At 36.2% G+C, this 19,897-nt stretch overlaps 2 protein-coding genes and 1 pseudogene across 3 annotated transcripts; 2 read left to right on the forward strand and 1 right to left on the reverse strand.

Annotated features, from left to right (window-relative positions):
* Positions 1 to 2,608: 2,608 nt before the first annotated feature.
* Positions 2,609 to 8,677, forward strand: LOC137955618 (autophagy-related protein 13b-like). Of its 2 annotated transcripts, XM_068802638.1 has the most exons (5): positions 2,609 to 2,853; positions 3,396 to 3,484; positions 3,683 to 5,348; positions 5,889 to 6,079; positions 8,136 to 8,677. In XM_068802638.1, the coding sequence occupies exons 3-5, from the start codon at positions 3,810 to 3,812 to the stop codon at positions 8,476 to 8,478; spliced, it is 2,073 nt and encodes a 690-aa protein (XP_068658739.1). In that variant the 5' UTR covers positions 2,609 to 2,853; positions 3,396 to 3,484; positions 3,683 to 3,809; the 3' UTR covers positions 8,479 to 8,677. The 2 variants fall into 2 exon arrangements, with proteins under 2 accessions (XP_068658739.1, XP_068658740.1); XM_068802639.1 differs by lacking the exon at positions 3,396 to 3,484 and having other exon boundaries at positions 3,686 to 5,348.
* Positions 8,678 to 10,180: 1,503 nt separating this feature from the next.
* On the reverse strand, positions 10,181 to 10,906 carry LOC137955242 (vacuolar iron transporter homolog 4-like). Its single transcript, XM_068802104.1, has one exon. It carries the CDS (start codon positions 10,904 to 10,906, stop codon positions 10,250 to 10,252), a length of 657 nt encoding a protein of 218 aa, XP_068658205.1. The 3' UTR covers positions 10,181 to 10,249.
* A 648-nt stretch (positions 10,907 to 11,554) lies between these two features.
* LOC137955243 (abscisic acid 8'-hydroxylase 3-like) lies at positions 11,555 to 19,790 on the forward strand (annotated as a pseudogene).
* Positions 19,791 to 19,897: the final 107 nt, after the last annotated feature.

A 19,897-nucleotide genomic window follows, 5' to 3' on the forward strand; every position in this document is an offset into this window, starting at 1 on the left:
TTTACAATTGAGCGAGCTAGTCAGAATTTAGAATTGTCTTTCGAAACCAGGGTTAAGGGCTCGAACGTGGGGAGCTTTTCCTTTCGTAAAAAAATAAGATGGGACCAAAAAAGAGGACCAAAAAATAAAAATCCTCCTCGTGGCAATTTTTTAATAAAAACGTATCTATCTCATTGCATTTAATGTAAGACAAACTTAATATACTTTTTTCTGATAAAAATAGAAATTTAATTTTTTTTAAAGTAATATAATTGAAATTGAACCAATTTTTACTACTGGGGAAAATAAAATTATTTTTGGTATTAACTTAAAACAGATTATATAAATTAACACATGAAATATATAATTAAATACCTTAAAATAAATATTTTAATTTTTTTACTAAAATTAATATTAATGTTAATAAAAAATATAAACAAGAATATAAATTAAAAGGTAAATTAAAATAACCAAATTTTTACTTTAATCAGTTCATTTAAACAATACAATATAATACTAAAATTTCAAATTTTTGGAGGAAAAAGTGATATTTTTAAACTAATATTAGTAAAATAAATGTAGAAAAAATATATAAATTTAATATATTTATATAATATATTTTATATAATAATAAACACTTCTAAATAAAATAAATACTTACGAATTTAAATAAAATGAAAATAAATAAATAAGAAATAAAAATAATCGATTTTAAAATGCTGTTGTTATTGTGAACAAATATTTTTTATTATTACAGTTTAATAATATTAAATAATGTTTATAAGAATATATTATTATTTTAATAAAAGTTACAAGTTTAAAACAACATTAAATATATTTCAGTTTGTTCCGATTAACACATTCATTTGACTTAATAAACTACTTTTAATTTTATATTCTATCATTTATACAATTTATATTTAAAATAATAATAGATTTTACTGTTATAGCACTGAAAGCATGCTTTGTTTAAGCAAATAAACCCAACAGGTCATCTAATTAAGCAAATGGCCTTCTTTTTGTTTTTGTAAATCATAGGTTTTAGATAAACACATTGCCTAAAGCCCTAAATCCAATCCAATGTGGTTTAATTGGTATGTCAATAATTTTAAGTTTCACAATTATGTTTTGTATCTTTACCTTAATTTATTATTATTATTTTAGATTATTAGACATATGTGACTTTGTTCAAATTTCCTATTGTCGCTTAAATAAAACTACGATTAAGATAAATATATTGAAGGATGTTGTGTCACCGTGCATCCGATGTGAGAATCGTCAAACGACGCAAGCAAAGAGCACAATGGATGCTCTATGCTAGACATCAGAGTCGAGATTGACGAAGAATACTGAAAACCAGCCTTCACTCTTTCAAGAGCCTTCCTAATGCCAATGCACACAACATCGAGAGTGACACTTGTTGTAATCCAGAATTTACAACATGCTAGAATATTATGATTGAAAACATACCTGGATCCATTCCGTAAATTTCGTCTTCTGATGCGGAATTTATGTGACGAACGATAAGAACGGATATTGATGTTGTGGTCTTCCTCAATTAAATCGCTTTATTCCTCAAAAGGGAACTTCGTCTCTCTTTCGGAGGGGGAGAAGGGAAACTGTGTGTGATTTAGTATATTAGGGACCATAACCATGTTGTGTCTCCTTATATAGGGTTTCCATAATTCCCTATGGTATCTACTTAATTGGCCCATATCCATGGCCCATTCCTTAATGGGTTTAACAAAATTAGATCACTTAATTTTAGCCCATTCCATTAATAATAGAAAATATAATTACATAATAAATATGTTACCCAAATTAGAATAGGAAATGTGAATTTCCTAACAACACTGGCCAACGCATAATGCACCTGACGCCGGATGCATCATTCGGTATAACATTTCTACCATTTGAACAATCTCTATTATTTTGGAAATTGATTGCCATGACTGGAGGTAAGCGACCATTAACGTTTCCGTTTACAAATTATGAATTTCATGTTGTATTTAGCAATTCATTTAGTATAACAATGTACACATATATACAAAAATATTTGATTATTAAATTTTAAATTAAATTAATATAAAAATATCATTTGGTTTAAATAATTGAATTTCTTCATATGGCTCAAATATAAATTCATAAAATAAATCCTGAATTTACATTCAAGTACATTCTTCAATTTTTTAAAATTGGTAAAAACAAAAAACTCCAAGTAAATTAAAATCTCCAATAATATAGTTATAGAAATGTGGCTGATTGATTATGATAATAATATTTAGTTTTTATATAAAAATACGATTAATAATAACAATTGTCCATACACCCGAAATCTATTACGAAATTGCACTAAGCTGTTGGCTAACGGTTTACGTGAGCACGTTAAGTACCTAAATTGGTGAGATCGAAATCCGAATATACAATTTTACAATGTGCTACCCATGACACGTTTCGTTCCTCAAGGTCGAAGCTGCGTACTTTTCTTTGTGGTCGGTGAAACTTCGATTGAGTGGGACGCTTTGGGCCCACAGTAAAAGCCCGAGGGCAATGGATTCAATCGACTTTTTGGTCGACTTTTGTAATCGCTCTTGCGCCTTCCAGCTTCGTCCACTATCGACGAGACTACCGCCGTCAGGCGACCCAAACACCCGTTGCTCTCTGACTCGGAGCGACGCTTGAGTCCAACTCCAAACTTCGAACTCTTCCTTCCTTCACCTGCTGCAGCTCCGACCTTCGACGCTTGCGTCTGTCTTCGTAGCAAAGTGTTTTTGCGCTCCCGATTTATGTTGTAGAAATTTGAATGATAGACGAAAGGTAAACAGTACAGTTGACGGCTTTTGAAGTCCAAAAAGAGACCAAGCATCATCGAAGGTACGCCGCGGTTTTTTAGGTTTATTTTCTTAATTTTCCTCTATTTCAGCTTATTTTGGTTTGAGTTAACGGTAATTGTCAGTTTCGATTTTTTTTTTTGACGTTTATCTTTCCGAATATAGTTTGCGGCTGTTATTCTGGTAAGTTGGGTTCTGAGTTAGCTGAATTTTATTGGAAATTAATGTTGTTTGTTGATTTTACTTTACTCTGCAAGACTCTGCCTAGTTCACTTTTCTTTTTTGACCTGGCGTTGTTGTGCCGGTTGCAAAGTACTGGCTTTGTGATTGAGCAATTTATTTGCGCTTGGTTGCAGCTACTTTTTTCATTTCCTATTGTTGTCGTAATGGTTTTTGTATTATCGGTCACATGTGCTTCTCGCATATGTACGAGGGGAGCGTTTATGAGATTGTCAGTTATCATCCTTTTTTTTTTTTTTTTTTTTCTTCTGGTTTTAAATTTTAATTTACTTTTTTCTTTGGAGTAAACTTTCTATGCGGTGTTGTATTGCTGATTTCAGTTAATTTAACTTTCCATGTATATAGGTACTGGCATAATCTGATCTCTCCTCCGCAGTCTACTGTGTTTCGATCCTTGGTCTTTCTTTTCCTTTGTTATTATCCTTGAACATATGGTAAATAAATCAACTCTCAAAAATTTCTAGCTTCATTATATTGTACTTCCTTTTCTCTTTTACTATATCAACTTGTTTCTGGGCAGATCTACCATCATGATCTTTTGAGAAGGTTTTAAATTTCTCTCCAATTTCATGTATTGTCGAGGTATTCATTTTTCTGTTTTCCTCTTTTCACTTTTTGAATTTTTTTTGCAGAAGGATTCAGTGTTCTGCAATGATTTACACTGTTTCTCTATTTGCCCAGCGGTGAAGGAATTTGGAAGCTAATCCTAGTCTTTTTTACTTTTTTTGAGCCTTGTTAGTGGAATCTTTGCTGAGAACTATGTCATCTTCACGTAGTTATTTTCATTCTGAACCCCCAAAAATTGAGCAGATAATTACTGAATTTTTTGCCAAGAGTCTCCAGATTATACTTGAGTCAAGGTTGCCTTCTGTCTCCTCACGTAATTTCAGTGGAGAGCAGACTGCATCGTCTCTGTCTTCATCTTCATCTTCCTCAAGTGTGAGGCCAAGAGATAAATGGTTCAATTTAGCCCTCCGAGAGAGCCCAGCTGCCTTAGAGAATTTAGATATTTGGCGGCAGAGCAATCTTGAACCTTTGATAGTGGATGTATTTCTTGCTGAAAGGCCCACAAGTTCACCTTCACTTCTTCGTTCTCCCGCATCTAGGAGGAATCTTTTCAGAAATCTCTCTGTACGGGATCGTGTTCATGATTGCTGCAGTCCTGGCCGGGAAGAGTTTCTGTTAGAAGCAAAAAGTGAAAAAATCATTGAGAGATGGGTATTACAGTACGAGAACCGAAAGAGTAGTGCTATCACGAGAGACTCAAATTCTGGTACCAAGAAAACTGGTGGTGCTTCATGTCAGTCTACAGAGGTGCTTGCTACATATTCTAAAACTTATAAGAAGTCGATCATATTATTGCGGTCATTATATGTGACTGTTAGGCTTTTGCCTGCATATAATCTTTTTCGAGAACTTAAATCATCAGGCCAAATTCATCCTTTTAGCCTTTCATACAAGGTTTCTTCTTTTGTTGAGCCTTTCAATCGAAGAGAAGAAGCAGAGATGCAACAGTTTACCTTCGTGCCTGTTGATACTTGTTGTGGTAGGCTCTGTCTCTCTGTAGCTTACCGGCCTACAATCTCAGATGTGAAGTCTGAACCTTCCACACCTATGTCTCCGCGGATCATAACAGATTATGTTGGTAGTCCAACTACTGACCCCCTTAGGAGGTTTCCTAGTCTTCCTTTAGCAGGATTGATGTCTAGATCTCCTGGGTCTTCCTCATCTCTACCATTTGCAAGAAGGCATAGTTGGAGTAATGATCTTCATAGGGCTGCTCCCTCATTTTCTCCTTCACCTTCTCCTACATATTCAGTTTCTCATACTTTGCCTTCTAATTTGACTTCTCATCATCAACCACCTCGCCTCCTAAACATGGACGTGTCTCCTCCTGTAGACTTAACACATCTTCCTACTGAAACGCCAAGCCCAAGTAATGTCTCTTTGACTCATAAGAAGAATACTAGTTTTGATGAGTATTGGTCTTCTCCTCCATTTTCATCATCACCTTCTCCTTCACCGCCTACAAATATTCCTGGTAATCATTTGTCAAATGCTCTTCTGCGGTCAGAAAGTGCTCCTGTTAGTATTCCATCGGGTCGGCTTGGTAGAGGTCTGCCTCCTTCAGCATCTCCTAAAGGCACCAAGCCTCGTTCTTCTTCTATATCAGATAATGTAAGAACTCAAGTTTCTCAGGCCTCTTTATGTCGGAATTCTTTACTGGAAAGCAAATGCAAAAAACGGCAGGATTTAATGCGGTCAACAGAGTTTCAAACTGGTGGAATAACTCAGAAGGTAAGATAGTCATGAAACTTTAAACTGATGCGAATTTTAACACCTTTCGGAAGGTTTTGGAAGGCTTAATTACTCCTATATACCTGAAATCACATAAATACCTACATATATCTGACATTTTGAAAAATATTTGCAAACTCCTATAATATACTGACAAGAACTGCATATTCCTGATATCAAAGCTCAGTCAATAAAAAAAGTGAATATTTGCTGAAATTTCTCTTGGTAGGTGGGGAACATTTAATAAAAGGACTTATATGTTATGTATGTGTGAGTGTATAAAATATAAACACACACACATTCTCCTGTTTAATATCAGGGATACGTAGATATTTTTGGTCTTATCAGAGAGATATATAGTTATTCCTAAATCTAATTTTCATTTAGATGTTTTTGGTGTTACCACTGAGGTATATGTAGATATTTTTGCTGTTACCTCTTTGCTGTTACCTCAGGTAGCATACAAAACTATTGGGTATTTCAGGGGTATGCAGGTAACTAACCATTCTTGAAAGTACTTAACTATAAGATGCCCTGCAGGTACTCTCTTCTGGGAAGGACGAAGTTTTGAATATATTTGGAGGTGCCGGAATATCATCCGGTAGTTTCCAGAAGATCTCATCTTTAAGGAGTTCTAGTAGGTCACTGTTTAAAGATGAGTTTGATGATTCAGAGTTTGCTTGTCCATTCGCCGTTGATGATGAGGATGATTTAATGGGCCTGGTTAACAGGTAATGTTTGTCAAGTCTGAAAACCCTTATCATATTGTTTATTAGTTCACTGATCAGTCTTTTCATCACTGTATATTTCTCATTTTAGAGAATTTTGAACTTTGCACGGTGATGCGAAACCTGTTTCTGTATCTGACATCTACTAGAGAGTGTTAAGCTCTTGCAAAACTCAGCAGTAATGACTCCTAGTGTTTGTTCCAAGAATAGTTAGATAGTGGGTGCACCACTACAATTCTAGGTGGACCCAAGAATTCATGAATATAGGTGTTAAATCAGCTCTATAGAAAACCTAAGAATAGGAATAAAACTATAGTCCCCAAAATTGAGAAATGAAACCATAGTCCTCTTAACACGAATGAATGCTTAACTATATTTGAATAACTGGAAATAATGTTGAATTTTTGCATTCATTTTCATGCTAATAGCCCCTTGAAAGGACTCGTTGTTTCTCTTCAATTTAAAAATAAAAATTTCCAGATTGTAACTTGTTAGATATTGTGACTTTGCAAAAAATGATAAAAATGTAACTATTATATGCAACCTCAAAAGCGGCGCAATTGGTAAAAGCATACTACATACTCATGATCTAAGCTTTTTAAACTAGAATCCTTGTTTGACATGTCCTAGTTGGCATACTATTTCTTCAAAGCTTCCCATATTATTTTTGCTTTAGGTATGGAATGTTTTCTTACCTCAGACGACGGAATGTTTTCTTACCTCAGACGACAAAGAAAGCTATATGTGTGACATCAAAGATCTCTTGTTATTTATATTGCATGAAACCACTCTTTTATTACCATAAGGTTCTTTTCTTAGGACGTACCACAATGAACTAAGAAGCAGATTCATGTTGAATGTCCAATGTATTCAACAAGTCAACGCCCAAGGGACCCAAATAATAGATATGGTTAACTAAATTCATGTTGTGTATGATGGATATGGTTATCATTCTTACATGACCCTCATCTAGCTGGGCTCAGCTGAAGCAGTGAAGTATCTAGTTGATGGTGTTGATAGATCAAGTTGTTTGAGATGGTTTGGGCATGTGGTGATGAGGTCTACTATTTCCCTTTGAGGTGAGAGTCTTATTGTCATTTTTTGAGGGATGAGCAAGAAATATAGGCTGGCTAAAGAGAGCATAGATGGAGTCAGTAAATAATACATCTTTTTTTTTTTAAAAAAAAAAGGTCTTGGTTGTCCTAAAACCCATGTTGGGAATATTGATGCAACATTATTCTTTCATACACTTGAGTGGCTTGCAAATTCCAAGGCCCTTTGTGTAGCTTTGTTAATAAAGCTCTATTGACTTGTGTAGCATTGTTAAAAACCGTGTGCAGAGTTTGTTGGCTCATGGTGGAGCAGGCGCTGATTGATGGAGCTTGGTTTCATCTCTATATTTAACCTTATCAGATTCTGTCCATCTTTTGAAATTTACTGAACTTTTTTTTAAAGTTTTTTTTATTTTTATGCTACCGAACTGATTGATTAGCTTCTAACCTGCATCAAACTTGCTTAAGCTTTTGAAGTGAATAATGCTAGAAAGGAGCATTGAGCTAGTAAGTAATAGCTCTAGATTCTGGAATGAAATGCAGCCGAGTGCTAAAATAGTACAAAGGAAGTACGGTACTGTTAGGCTCTTTTCCACAACCACGACCTTGGCCCATATGTGCTACTCCATTGTTAACGTCAAGCACATGTGGCCTGTGTAATGGTGTTTGACGATGGCTTTATATGCATCAAAAGAGGCATGAAGGTGAATGTTTGATAGATCCTGGGGAAGGTATCAACTGCTTTCGTGGTACTTCCTGTTTGACAGTAAAAAATTTGGCATAGGCATTTAAAGAAGTCCCAATAGATGATCAATTCCAATTTGTTTTCCTGGTTGACTGTGAGGAATAATGATTTAGTGGCTCAGTCGTCTGTTCAACATGCTCTAATAAGGTGCATTTTGTGGTCGAGAATGACTTTTTTTCTTTTTTAGTTTATTGACTAATTGCTCTCAGTTAATAGCGCTCTCTCTCTGGCTGTCTCATGAAACGTATTTTGATGGGTACAGGACGCAATCTTTTGATGCCAAAGGACATACAGGCGAAGGTTTAGAATCTGGAGCCTTGTTGCACATTAGAAAATCCCAAGATGCTGCTGTTGGTGCCCTTGTCCGCATGCTAAAATCTGCTCCACCACTGCGCCAAGATTGCTCTAACTTTGCAAACTTTTATGAAGCTTCAAAACCTGAGTCTCAGATGCGCACCACCACTGAAGCATTCGATGCCACAGATTATGGTGTCTCAGTGTCGGGGCTTCTCATGTCAAGGACAACAGCAGATGCATTGGAGGAGCTAAAAGGTTACAGACAGATGAAAGACCACTTGCTGCAGCAAGGTGCATTGAAGCCATGAGATCACCAGAGACTCCAAGGTTGAATTGCAGATTTTTGGCGTTGTTGGCTTCTGTTGTACATATGTACAGTATTCTTCTTACTCATTGGCGTTCCGCAAATTTTGTTCATATTATGACACGAGGGTATTGCCTTACTGCAGTTGAATCTTTTTACTTGCATATATGTTTTTCTTTTTGTATTTGTATATATTTGGGTGAAAAAACAAATCTTATAATGTGCACTGTTTATGTATCTGGTCTCGATTATCGGTGTTCTGATTAACCATCTAAATCTCCAGGACCTCTTAGTCCAAGAGATTCAATCTCCCTTCTCCATAGCTCATATAAAAAGAAGCCAAATATCGCGGCCTATACTTGTCCAAAATGCATGGTTTCTGAAAAACAGAGATACCAGTTCAAGTTTAAGCGTCAATAGTTTTCATGAATCGAAGAGAACCAATCGACTCCACGAGGCAGAAAGGAGGTCAATTAAGGTGAGCTGAAGGCGTGTTGGTCGAGACTGTGTGCTTAACACTAGCAGCACCCACTGACATTAGAGGGTAGTTAGGAGCCAAAGGGATCCTCATAAGGTCGAAGTAGATTGCTTGTAAAGGATGAAGCGAACTCTTCTCCACTCGAAAACAAGTTTCACAAATTGGTAAAAGATAGAAACTGAACAGAAAGTTTTAACCGTGTAAATTATCAGTAATTACTAACCGTGAAATAGGTTAAGGAATAGAGTATGCTTTACAAAGGCGTCTGTGGAATATCCGAGTGGTATTTATCTTCCACTACCTTGGTCGAGGGAGCTCGGTTCCTGTATATATGAATGTTCTCCACTGTTGCTATTTCTCGACTTAAGATTTTGTTCCCTGTACGTGGTACAAGATGGGGCCTCAAAGCTCAAAGTGGTCCAATATCTTTACCACTGATACCACAGATATCAGCGGAACCACACCTATCTTCTGAAATGACTCTCGGGACTGGGTGGGTTGCCCTATCAAATAAGGGTGATAAGATGTTTTAGAGCTTGCTGTTTTTCATTTTTGGGTACCTGATTCTGAATGGATTGGATTCCACCATTCACATCTAATTAGGTGATTTGCCGGGTCCAGGGCACATTGTTTGCAAGTGGGTAGGGTAAAGGTGGAGTTAGTGGAAAAATTTAAAATAACTGGAGTATCGTATCCTCCATAGTTTTTCTTGAATTTCCTGAAATGAATACTCTTCCATAGTTTTTCTTAGATTTCCTGAAATGAGTCTCATGATGAGATGATTCATTGTAGACATGAATGAAGGGCTTTGGTTCAGTAATCACCGATGTCGTGTTAAGATTGTGGAGTTGGGTGCAAAACTCATCCCAAAATGACTAACTAACTTAGGAACCTCTTTTCCAACTAATAAATACAAGATCTTTGTATACTAATCCATCACATGTAGACCCTCCTTTTTTACCTGTTCTGATACCATGTGAAGTTGGGTCTAAGACCCATCCCAAAATGATTAGCCACGGTAGGAGCCTTTTTTCTAACTAATAAACTCAAGATCTTTATACTTACTAATCTATGTGGTGCTATTCTTTAACAAAGATTTCATAATTCACAAAATTACATAGAGATTGACAATCTTTTACACCCAGGAATATGAAACCTTACATTACATGGACATCTCTTTTAATTAAGTTACATAACATGTCGCCAGCCTTCCACATCCCGTCACAATTCCTTGAAGAGAAAAAAAGAGAAAGCAAAAGTGTAAGAGAAATAGAGAAAAACGAGGGGGTGTTTAGTTTCAGAGGCCGGCAGATCCAAAAACCTTCATCACCCCGAAGGTGATAAGCATAGCTAACCACCCTCCAATCAAGACCCTCGCGCAGGACCTCCCTAGAGGAGCCTTTCCAAGCTTTGCTCCGACACCGCCGAACATCAGCAGGGCCAAGGTTACGGCCACCGCTACCATTCCTAACCTCAACTTATGATTCTTTATAAAGGCTGCAGTTAGCAAAGGAACTATTGCACCCACGGAGAAGGCAAGCGCTGACGCGGCTGCCGCCTGCGTGGGACTGGGTAAGTGCACCTTCTCGCCCTCTCCTACCTCTCCTTTCTCTCCTCCCTTCACTTTCTTCTCTCTCTTCATCTGGGCCACCTCCATATCCAGCTGCGAGTACACGGACACGAACTCTCCGATTGCCATGCTGCAGGCCCCAGCGACCAGCCCCGCCAAACCTGAAATGATCATCGCCTTTGTGTCCGTCTTGATCGCTCCTACTCCCATCATCAGCGAGGCAGTAGAGACCAGCCCATCGTTTGCACCGAGAACAGCAGCGCGAAGCCAATTGGCTCGTTGTGAGTAGTCTGTTTCCTCGGGTAATTGGTTGCTTTCCACATCGACCGACCGATTGGTTTCAACTGGTGCCGATGGATTGTTGGATTGCTGCTCGACTGCCATGAAGATCTGCAAACTGAGGGACTTAAATGAAGGATATATACGAGACGAAGAAGATTGGAACGAGAGAGTGTGGAAGACACACGCCCTCAAGAAGGTATTTATGGGCAACGATTCACTGTAGGAAGATGGTGACAAGCACTCTTCTGTGTAAAGCATGTAGGCCCAGTTCCTTCATGTACATATGCGCCTCCTGTTTTTTTATCTTTTGTGCTTAGTTTTAGACATACCTAAACCCGTTTATATTCTGGTGCCACTTATACGTGCATATTTTGATAAAAAGAGGAGGATGAATATCTTTCTGGAATGTCTTTCTTTGGCGTATATTCTCTTTAGTAGCCGTGTTCCCATTTCAAGGATTTAAGAGAACCTCAAAAGGGTTGAGATTTGCTGAAACAGCAAATTAAAAGAATATTTATTGCAACTATTTTAGTGGGATCAGTTGGCCCATCTTCATATCTTGATTTGGCTGGTATTGCTAAGCAGAATAGCAGTAGAGTGGGATCCATCACACACCATGTCTTGATTGCCATTTGGTTCAGATCGTTGGTTTTTTTCTTGGCAAAAAGGGTTTTCAGCAGACGCTTGCAGAATGTCAAACGTTGGAAACAAAATACGTAAAAAAGCTCTTGAAACAGAAGAAATGTCCAGATGGAAGAAAGAGTAGGAGTGCTTCTGAAAGACGGTTGTAACTTACAGACCAAAAGGAGTCAGGCTCATGGTATGAACTTAAACAAGACAAGCAGTAAGTTCTAAACATATAACACAGACAAAAAGGGAGAAAGGGGAAAGAAAAAGCAGCCATTTCCTCTTTCAGGTGTTGCCTTTTGATGTTTGAGATCGAATGTATCGCAAGGTATTCCTGATCAATTAAGGTAATTTAATACTTATTGCAATTTTCATGCTTGCAAATAGTGTTTTATATTGCTTTTAAGGGAAAAACTGTATTTTAACACTATTTTCTAAGGAGGAAAAACACTGCTTTTTAAAGGAAAACATTGCGTAAACAGAAATTAGCTTTCTTATGTGCTTTATCCAAAGCTTTAGAAGGTCTGAACGATGCTTTCGGATGTGGTTTGGTTTGCTGATGTAGCCATGGAAATGTTAACTCTACTGTATAATTTATTAAAAATGTTTTCGTGGAGATGTATGGAAGAAATGATGGATTGCTGAATCAACCCGCACTGATTAGAGACAAAGTGCATAAGCATGAGTCCCAAAAGATTAGAAAATGGAGGGAGTGTGCATTCCACACGACTGCCAGCACTACCGCCCAGTTATAATCAATGTGTTCTTTTCTTTATTACTTTAGCTTTTTCTACCCACTTCATTGGAGGATCGAGTTCCTATCGACAATGTCGAACCTTTGTCCATGGCGCCCATCATTAATTGGACCAGCCTAAAATGCTTTGACAGGGCTGAATGTGTATATCTAAATCCACTTCCTCCCCTTATATATGGAATGGAATAGGCTCTGGCTATGAAGTCTCAGTCACTGGATTCTTGCTTTAAATTCGGGCTTAACATCTCCTAGAGAAGGAAGAAAGTACAACTCCAAAGCAGTTAACATAAGTGAAAATTGAAACTCGAGGCTGATATGGCAGTTCCAAAAAATCTTCTTCTAACTATGGTTCAGCCTCACGTCAATGAAAATTTGGAAATCACTCATCGTCTAAGCAAACAGAAATGATGGTTGGATTGGGTCTCATTCTTTTCGCTATTTATATGAGAATTTCCACATGAGAGAGAAAACTGTTATTTGGTTTTTTAGTTTACTGTCTTGGTGCATTCGGGTTTTTTGGATTTTGTCTAAACCCATCTTCTTTTGGGTTTTCTTTCCCTGTTGGCTTCTGTTGAGCCTCCATTGATCATTGATTCAACATGCCAAAGCCAGTTAAAGTCAAATCCTAATGTTCTTATTTTTCTTCTCTTTTGCTTGGATTCCATTTTTGCTTTCTGTTTGTTTCAAATTTCTCTTGCAAGAAATTTTTCTGTTTTTCACTATTTTGAGTCTCTTTGCAAATTGACAATATCATTTGCTCTCTTCTTATTCTGTGTCTAGATTTCTTAGAGCATATTCTCTCCTATTTACTGTTTCAAATTTCTCTCTCTAAACCCCGACTTCTCTTGAATTCCTTCAGTCCCATCACTGTTTCAGATTTCTCTCTCTCTGAATACGTTCTCTTTTCAGTTTTGGCACGTTTGTCTTACAGCCATTTTCTTCCACTGTGGTTTCTAAGCTCCAACCTCCTCTTATCATCTTATAAACGGTGATCTGCCTTCTCCTTGACTGTCCCTGCAGAACAAGTACCAATAATTGACTGAACCTCCAACATTTAAAGTAACTGCTAGAACCTCCATTAAGCAAAATCCCTCCTACTTCAAAATGAAAATGATATTGCTTCCTACTTATTTTACTACTTTTTGTTTTTGTTTTTGTTGTAGAGATGTGATTAATTGGAGGGTTTTCTTTTTTAATCTCTTCGTAGGAGTGACATTTGTCTTAGAAAGTAATCAAGGGTCCTCAACCTTGACAGACTTTACCAATGGTGCTCTTTGATCCTTAAATCAATTTGAAATGGATTTCTAACCAAAAATGGCTTTAAACGTTGGGATATGAAAATCGATCCTTGGATGGAATATCGGGAATCATGTGAAAGCTTCGATGGAATTATATACTTCCTAAATTAATGGGAATGGATCCAGAGACGACTGGGTTCAGTCTTTTGACCTTTGATGGGAGCAACTAGGCCACTAAGGGATCCATGGATGGTGATCAAAGAGTTTCTTACAGCCCTGGAAAAAACCAACAACTTGGCCTCTCGCTGGCTTGAAGGGACGACCCACTGTAACTCGCGTCAGTGATGTTGGCAATTGCATAAAAGTTTGATTGATTTGGTGAATCTCCTTTCCAAAGAGGTCTCTTTTGTTTTTGTGTTTTTTTTAATAAGTAAACTGGGGAAGATGGATTGAACAGAATTCCACGATGCCTTGTCCTGAAAGAGGGAGGTGACTCACCAGAAAAGAAAGAGATGGACCATGGCCGGAGAGAACTACTGACCCATTAAAAAAATCTAATGCCTCCGGCATGCTTAGACCCACCGTCTTCATCCTGGTCCTCCTTCTGTAACCTTAGGGACTAATTGAGCCGATGCCTCGAAAAGGCACAAACCAACAGAGATTAATCATGCCATTTCATAATTATGAGAAAAAAATGTTTAAAACGACTAACTTTTAAAAGTAAAAGCAAAATAGTGAGGCATTACATAAATATTATCTAAGACTAAAAAATTTAAATAAATTATAGTAATCTATTTAATTATTAATTAAAATGAAGAGTTATTTGCTATAAAAATAATAATAATGAATAAAATATTTAATATGTAATGTATTAAAAAATAAAATAATCTTCAAAGGCATCTAACAATTGAACTATATAATCATAAATTATCTTAATAACAAATATTTATTTATTTTAACCTTATTAAATATGTCTAAATAAAAAATGTTTAAATTAACACAATAAATAATTATTATGGCAAATTTTTTATAAGAAAATTTTTGATATCATTCAATCATTCGCATCACAGGCTTTTTGTGCAGGGTGGTGACAATAGCTACTACTTACTATATTCTCTTTATATTAGACATAACATAGTTGCATATCTATTTGTCATAGTTTTTAATTGGTTTATTTTTTATGCCAATCTTAAGATTTCGTATTTAGAGCCTTATAATGTATTTACATATTTAGTAGAAAACATTGAATGCACCATGACAATTATAAAGAAGAAATGGGCATAATATGTTATACATTTAAGTAACTTTTTAATTAAGGTAATGAAACTTTTACTTTTTCAAATAAAAGCAAAGGGTGCATAAAAGTGAAAAAGTAAATAAAAAATATCTACAACAAAACATCACTTATAGTTTGCATTTTCTTAAGTAGTGAAGTGTTGGTTCAGGTGAATTCTCAACAGAAGGGGGTGAATTGAGTATTTGAAATTAAAAACTATGTAAGGCATGTAAATAAAGTGTCATAAAAATTTACAATTTTCAATAAAAAATAAACATTCCCATACCATAACACAAGGAAATTTTTTGTTACTAATGTTTCCCTAACAATATTCATCGCCCAAGAACCTTGCTTGGGGAATTCCACTATTTTTAAGCTCTAATAGCTGGAATTTACACAGAGTTTTTAGCTCTCTTTAAGTCACACTTAGCTCAATATATGCTTTTTATAATCACAATCTTTCCAAGAGATTGGTTATATTCTAGCTCTAGTTGGACATTTCTATCTAGATTAACCTTTCGTAAAGTAAAATTAAAGAAAAAAAAACTTACACCATAGACTTGAAGAGTTCTTTCTCTTTGAGAGATCCAAGCTTCCAGTTCTTTAGCAGCACAATGCGGAGTGAGGGAGTTCGTCTAGTATGCAATACAAGGAAATGAATGGAAAGAGTAGTGAATTTTCAAGGCTAAAGTTCACTTTTTCACTCTAAAACATTTTTTAGAAGTTTTTCAAGTTTGAGAATAAAAACTCAAAGATTTTGCCAATAAAAACTCATTAATTTCTTTATGCACGGTTTGGTGGGGTATTTATAACTTTTTCAAGCCAAACTAGCCGTCTTTTGCCCGGTTGTAAAAAATAGACCACTGATTGATCGAATCGATCATAATGACTCTTTTTGTGTTTGGATGTGACTTATTGATCGATATAACAGGTTGATCGATCAATATGTTACCCTTGGTCTTGAAAAGTTAAGTTGATTGATTAATGTCAGGGATGATCTATCACTCAAAATTCCCTCTAGTTGTGCGATGCAAGTATGGCCGATTAATGAACTTTCTATAACCAATAATGTCCCTAACTGGCAAGGTTCTATATAATCGATCAATCTTGGGGAATGATCGATCATTCCATGTAAATTTCAATTACCTGGACAATATTGATCGATCAATCCAAATGGGATGATCGATCATACACTATAGTATGATATGGTCATATTGTGGATGATCGATCAATCAACCATGGTTGATTTGATTGATCGATCGTGTTTTATAGTCTTGGCATGCACACTCTTGGATGATCAATCATTAGCAAAGGATGATCGATCATTCTAGTGCCAATTCAAACTAAGTTAACTTTAAAAACATGAGAATGATTTTGTCTAAGCGCTTTAAAATGTTCTAAAGGATATATATGATGTTCCTAAATATATTTATATACAATGTATGACTTAAAACTCGATATTCACTATTGTACTTAAAGAAGGGAGTTATGAATTCTCTCTTACATTTGTGACTAAGTTTTGACATATGACTCTTACACTTAAATCTAGTCTTCTCATTGTCTTCAAACTTGGTATCTGAAATACTTACACTTGCAAATTGTCAAATCTATTAAGTTTTGTTAAAAAAAGAAGAAGCAATATAGGAGTCAATCTATGGTTAATATAAAGTAGTTCGAACTGAGATGATACAAACTAAACAAATAAAAGTATTGAGTTGGGTTATGTTCAATACTCGAAGAAACGGAGAATGAATCGACCATTAATAATAATTTTTTAACTTGGTCCACACAATGCCATTAAAGAGTAAGGGTATGGAATATTGTGCACATTTGCTCTTGTAGAAAAACCGTTCCTTCTATTCGTGTGAGGGAAAATATAGATTAAAAATAAAGGAAACAAAAAATAGTAATGAAGCACAATAGAATAGAGTACCATTAGTCATTAACTATGCAATAATCCTCTAAAAGAGTTGGCTTTATTAAGATCTAGATTTTTTTCACTTTAGATTCTAACTTGTAGGGCCAAATAACTTGCTGCGAACAGACATAAAGCAAATTCCAACCATGTCATTTTCTGTCATAGTAAGTATCTGTAAACAAAAGAAGATGTCAACATATCGACCAACTCCTTTGATCGTATCCTAAGTATTTCTAAAAGAAATGTCTTCACAAGAAAACTTCACCCTTATTTATACGCACTTTTATGAGTTGATTTGTGTTACATGATGAAGAAAAAAATATGGGGAAATACACATTGATGCAATTGAATGAAAACAACGAAGTTTTCAATTTGAATTGTGCAATCACGAATCTATGGTTAACATTAAGGCTTTGTTTGGAACACAGAAAGTGAAGAAAAAAAAATTCGTTTTTTCTTGTTTGGATGTCCATAAAAAATAAGAGATAAAACAAAAGAGAGACATAGTTTTCCTTGTTTGGATGCATAAGGAAAAAGGAAAAGGAAAAAATAGTAATTTTTAATTTTTGAATGATTAAAATTATATACAAAAGCCTAAGGACTATTTCTCTCCAAATTCTGGATGGCTGTGTTTAGAACACAAAAAGTGGAAAGAAAAAAAAGAGAAGGGGAAGAAAGAGAAAAGAAAAGAAAAGGAAAGAAGTTTATTTTCTTGCGTTTAGATGCCCATGGAAAATAAAATAGAAAATGGAAGACAAATATAGTTTCTCCTGTTTGGATGCATGCAAAAAATGGAAAAAAAAAGAAAAATTAGTAATATTTTAAGATTTCTATTTTTTAGAGAAAGTCCATCAACTAAGAAAAAAGTCTCTTATATTTTCTTTTTCTTTTCATTAATAGAATACTAAAAAGGGATTTTTTCTCTCCTTTTCCTTTCTTTCTGTGGTTCTTTCTATGATTTTCAAACACAAGAAAGTAAGTTTCTCTCATATTTTCTTTTCTCTTCAAGAATCTGTGCTGCCATTGGAAAAAAGGACTTTCTCCTTCTTTTTCTTTTTTTTTTTCCTTTCTTTCCATAGTTCTTTTTCTTTTTTTTTTATCCTTCATTTCTGAATTCTCCAGCCCCCTCGGTATCTACAGCTTCATGAACAAGAGACAGCAAAGGTATTTCACAGATGTCACAAAGTAATTGTTGTCTTGACATGACATTTCCTTGTTACTGAATTGCTGCTTTGTTCAGGTGCAGAAAGGTGTTTAAAACAAACGTCTTGGGAAGATTGACAGTCTTCATGACAGGAAGGGATGTAAGTAAGGTCTTACTGTCAGGAAAATATGGGATTGTGAGCTTAAACTTGTTCTACACTGGGAAGCAAGTATTGGGTCCGAGCAGTCTGCTTCAGACCACCGGAGAAGAACATAAGAGGCTCAGAAGACTGATCGGCCACCCATTGTCGGTTGATGAGCTGAAGAACTCCCTCCATTTTATCAACGCTTTGGCTGTTGAGACATTAGATCGGTGGCAAGGTCGAAAAATCCTAGTCTTGGAGGAGGCCTCAACTGTAAGTCCCGTAACAAAACATGAAATAGATTACAGGAGTAAAGATTAAGCTGAGTCAAACGAATTAATCTATATGTTCCTTCACAACAAAAAAAGGGTTTTTGGAATTTGATTGGCTTCCTTTCTGGCACAGTAGGCTTAATTTAGTCATTTGTTGTGCAGTTCACTCTCAAGGTGATAAGTAACATATTGATGAGCTTAGAGCCTTCGGGTACAAAACAGGAGAAATTCCGGGAGAAATTCGAGATCATTTCTTCTGCTTTTGCATCCTTGCCTCTTAAGATTCCCGGATTTGCTTTCCATAATGGGATTAAGGTATAAACTGTTTCTTCCCAGTTTAGTGGTGGTTTACACAATTGGCTTGTATCATCAGTACACTATTTGTAATCGACAACATTCCGTGAGAAATAAACAGGCACGGGACAGAATGTATGAGATGTTGGACTCGATCATATCTAGAAGAAGAAATGGGAGAGAGGTCAGGTTTGATTTCTTGCAGTTCCTGTTGCAAAGGCAAAGTGGGAAGCAAGAACATAAGAAGCAGTGGGAGACAAACTCGCTGATTCACAGCTTAAGGACAACATTTTAACTCTTCTGATTGCAGGACATGACACCACAACAGCAGCCCTGACATGGGTCGACAAATTCCTAGAAGAAAATCCCTCTGTTTTAGAAAATCTCAAGGTAAGTTGATCGTTTTTACCTTGACCCTGGATTACAAATGGATTTTAAATGCTTCATGGTCTCAAAGGCTAGCATTGGCGTCACATTGTAGACTTGCAGGAAGAACACAGAGCAATTCGAGAAAACAGGAAAGACGAATCAACTCTCACCTGGTCAGAAGTCAATAACATGCCTTATACCAATAAAGTAAGCCTATGCTCAGGTGAATTTGCAAACATTAATTTAACAAAAACAAAAACAGATTCATTGATTCTGATCTTACTCTTTGGTGAAGCTCAGGTGATCAGCGAAACTCTCCGAAAAGCAACAGTCCTGCCACGGTTTTCAAGGAAAGCAGCTCGAGATTTTGAAATTGATGGTGAGTGAAGTGTCATCTCCATTATACTGGAATGCCTACAGCCAAAATGTACATGTGAAACTAACACTGTCAGTTGCTGTCTCACTGTAGGATACAATATAAAGAAAGGTTGGTCAGTAAATCTAGATGTAGTATCCATCCACCGTGATCCAGAAATCTTCAACGACCCAGACAAGTTTGACCCATCAAGATTTGATGTGAGTAGAATTTTGCTGCTTCCATGTCTTTTCTGCATCTTCTGTGTAGGTTATTTTATTGATTATTCCGTGATTGAATGCAGAAATCTCTGAAGCCATTCAGCTTCTTAGGCTTCGGTAGCGGACCCCGTATGTGCCCTGGGATCAACCTGGCCAAACTGGAAATCTGTGTTTTTATCCATCATCTACTAGTCTGCAGATACAAGAAAGACATGAAATCCAAGGAAACTTTTCCTTCACTGAAGAGTTTTAGCGTTTGACAGCTCTTCTTCCTTGTATGTGCAGGTGGAAGCCATTGGAGAAAGATGACAACATCCATCCAACGTTTGTTCGCATGCCCAAGAACAAGTACCCCATTGCAGTTGAGCCACTGTAAACTTCACCCACTACAGAAAATAATGGGAAAGCACAAGAATTGATAGGCTGGCTCATCTTATTATACGGCAATCAACAAATCGTAGCTGAATTTGCATTATGTGTATC

Source organism: Aristolochia californica, unplaced genomic scaffold, assembly GCF_029961685.1.
Source record: "Aristolochia californica isolate CCGP_79_NKW_82.1479 unplaced genomic scaffold, dmAriCali1.0.hap1 SCAF_2, whole genome shotgun sequence".
Classification (NCBI taxonomy): domain Eukaryota; kingdom Viridiplantae; phylum Streptophyta; class Magnoliopsida; order Piperales; family Aristolochiaceae; genus Aristolochia; species Aristolochia californica.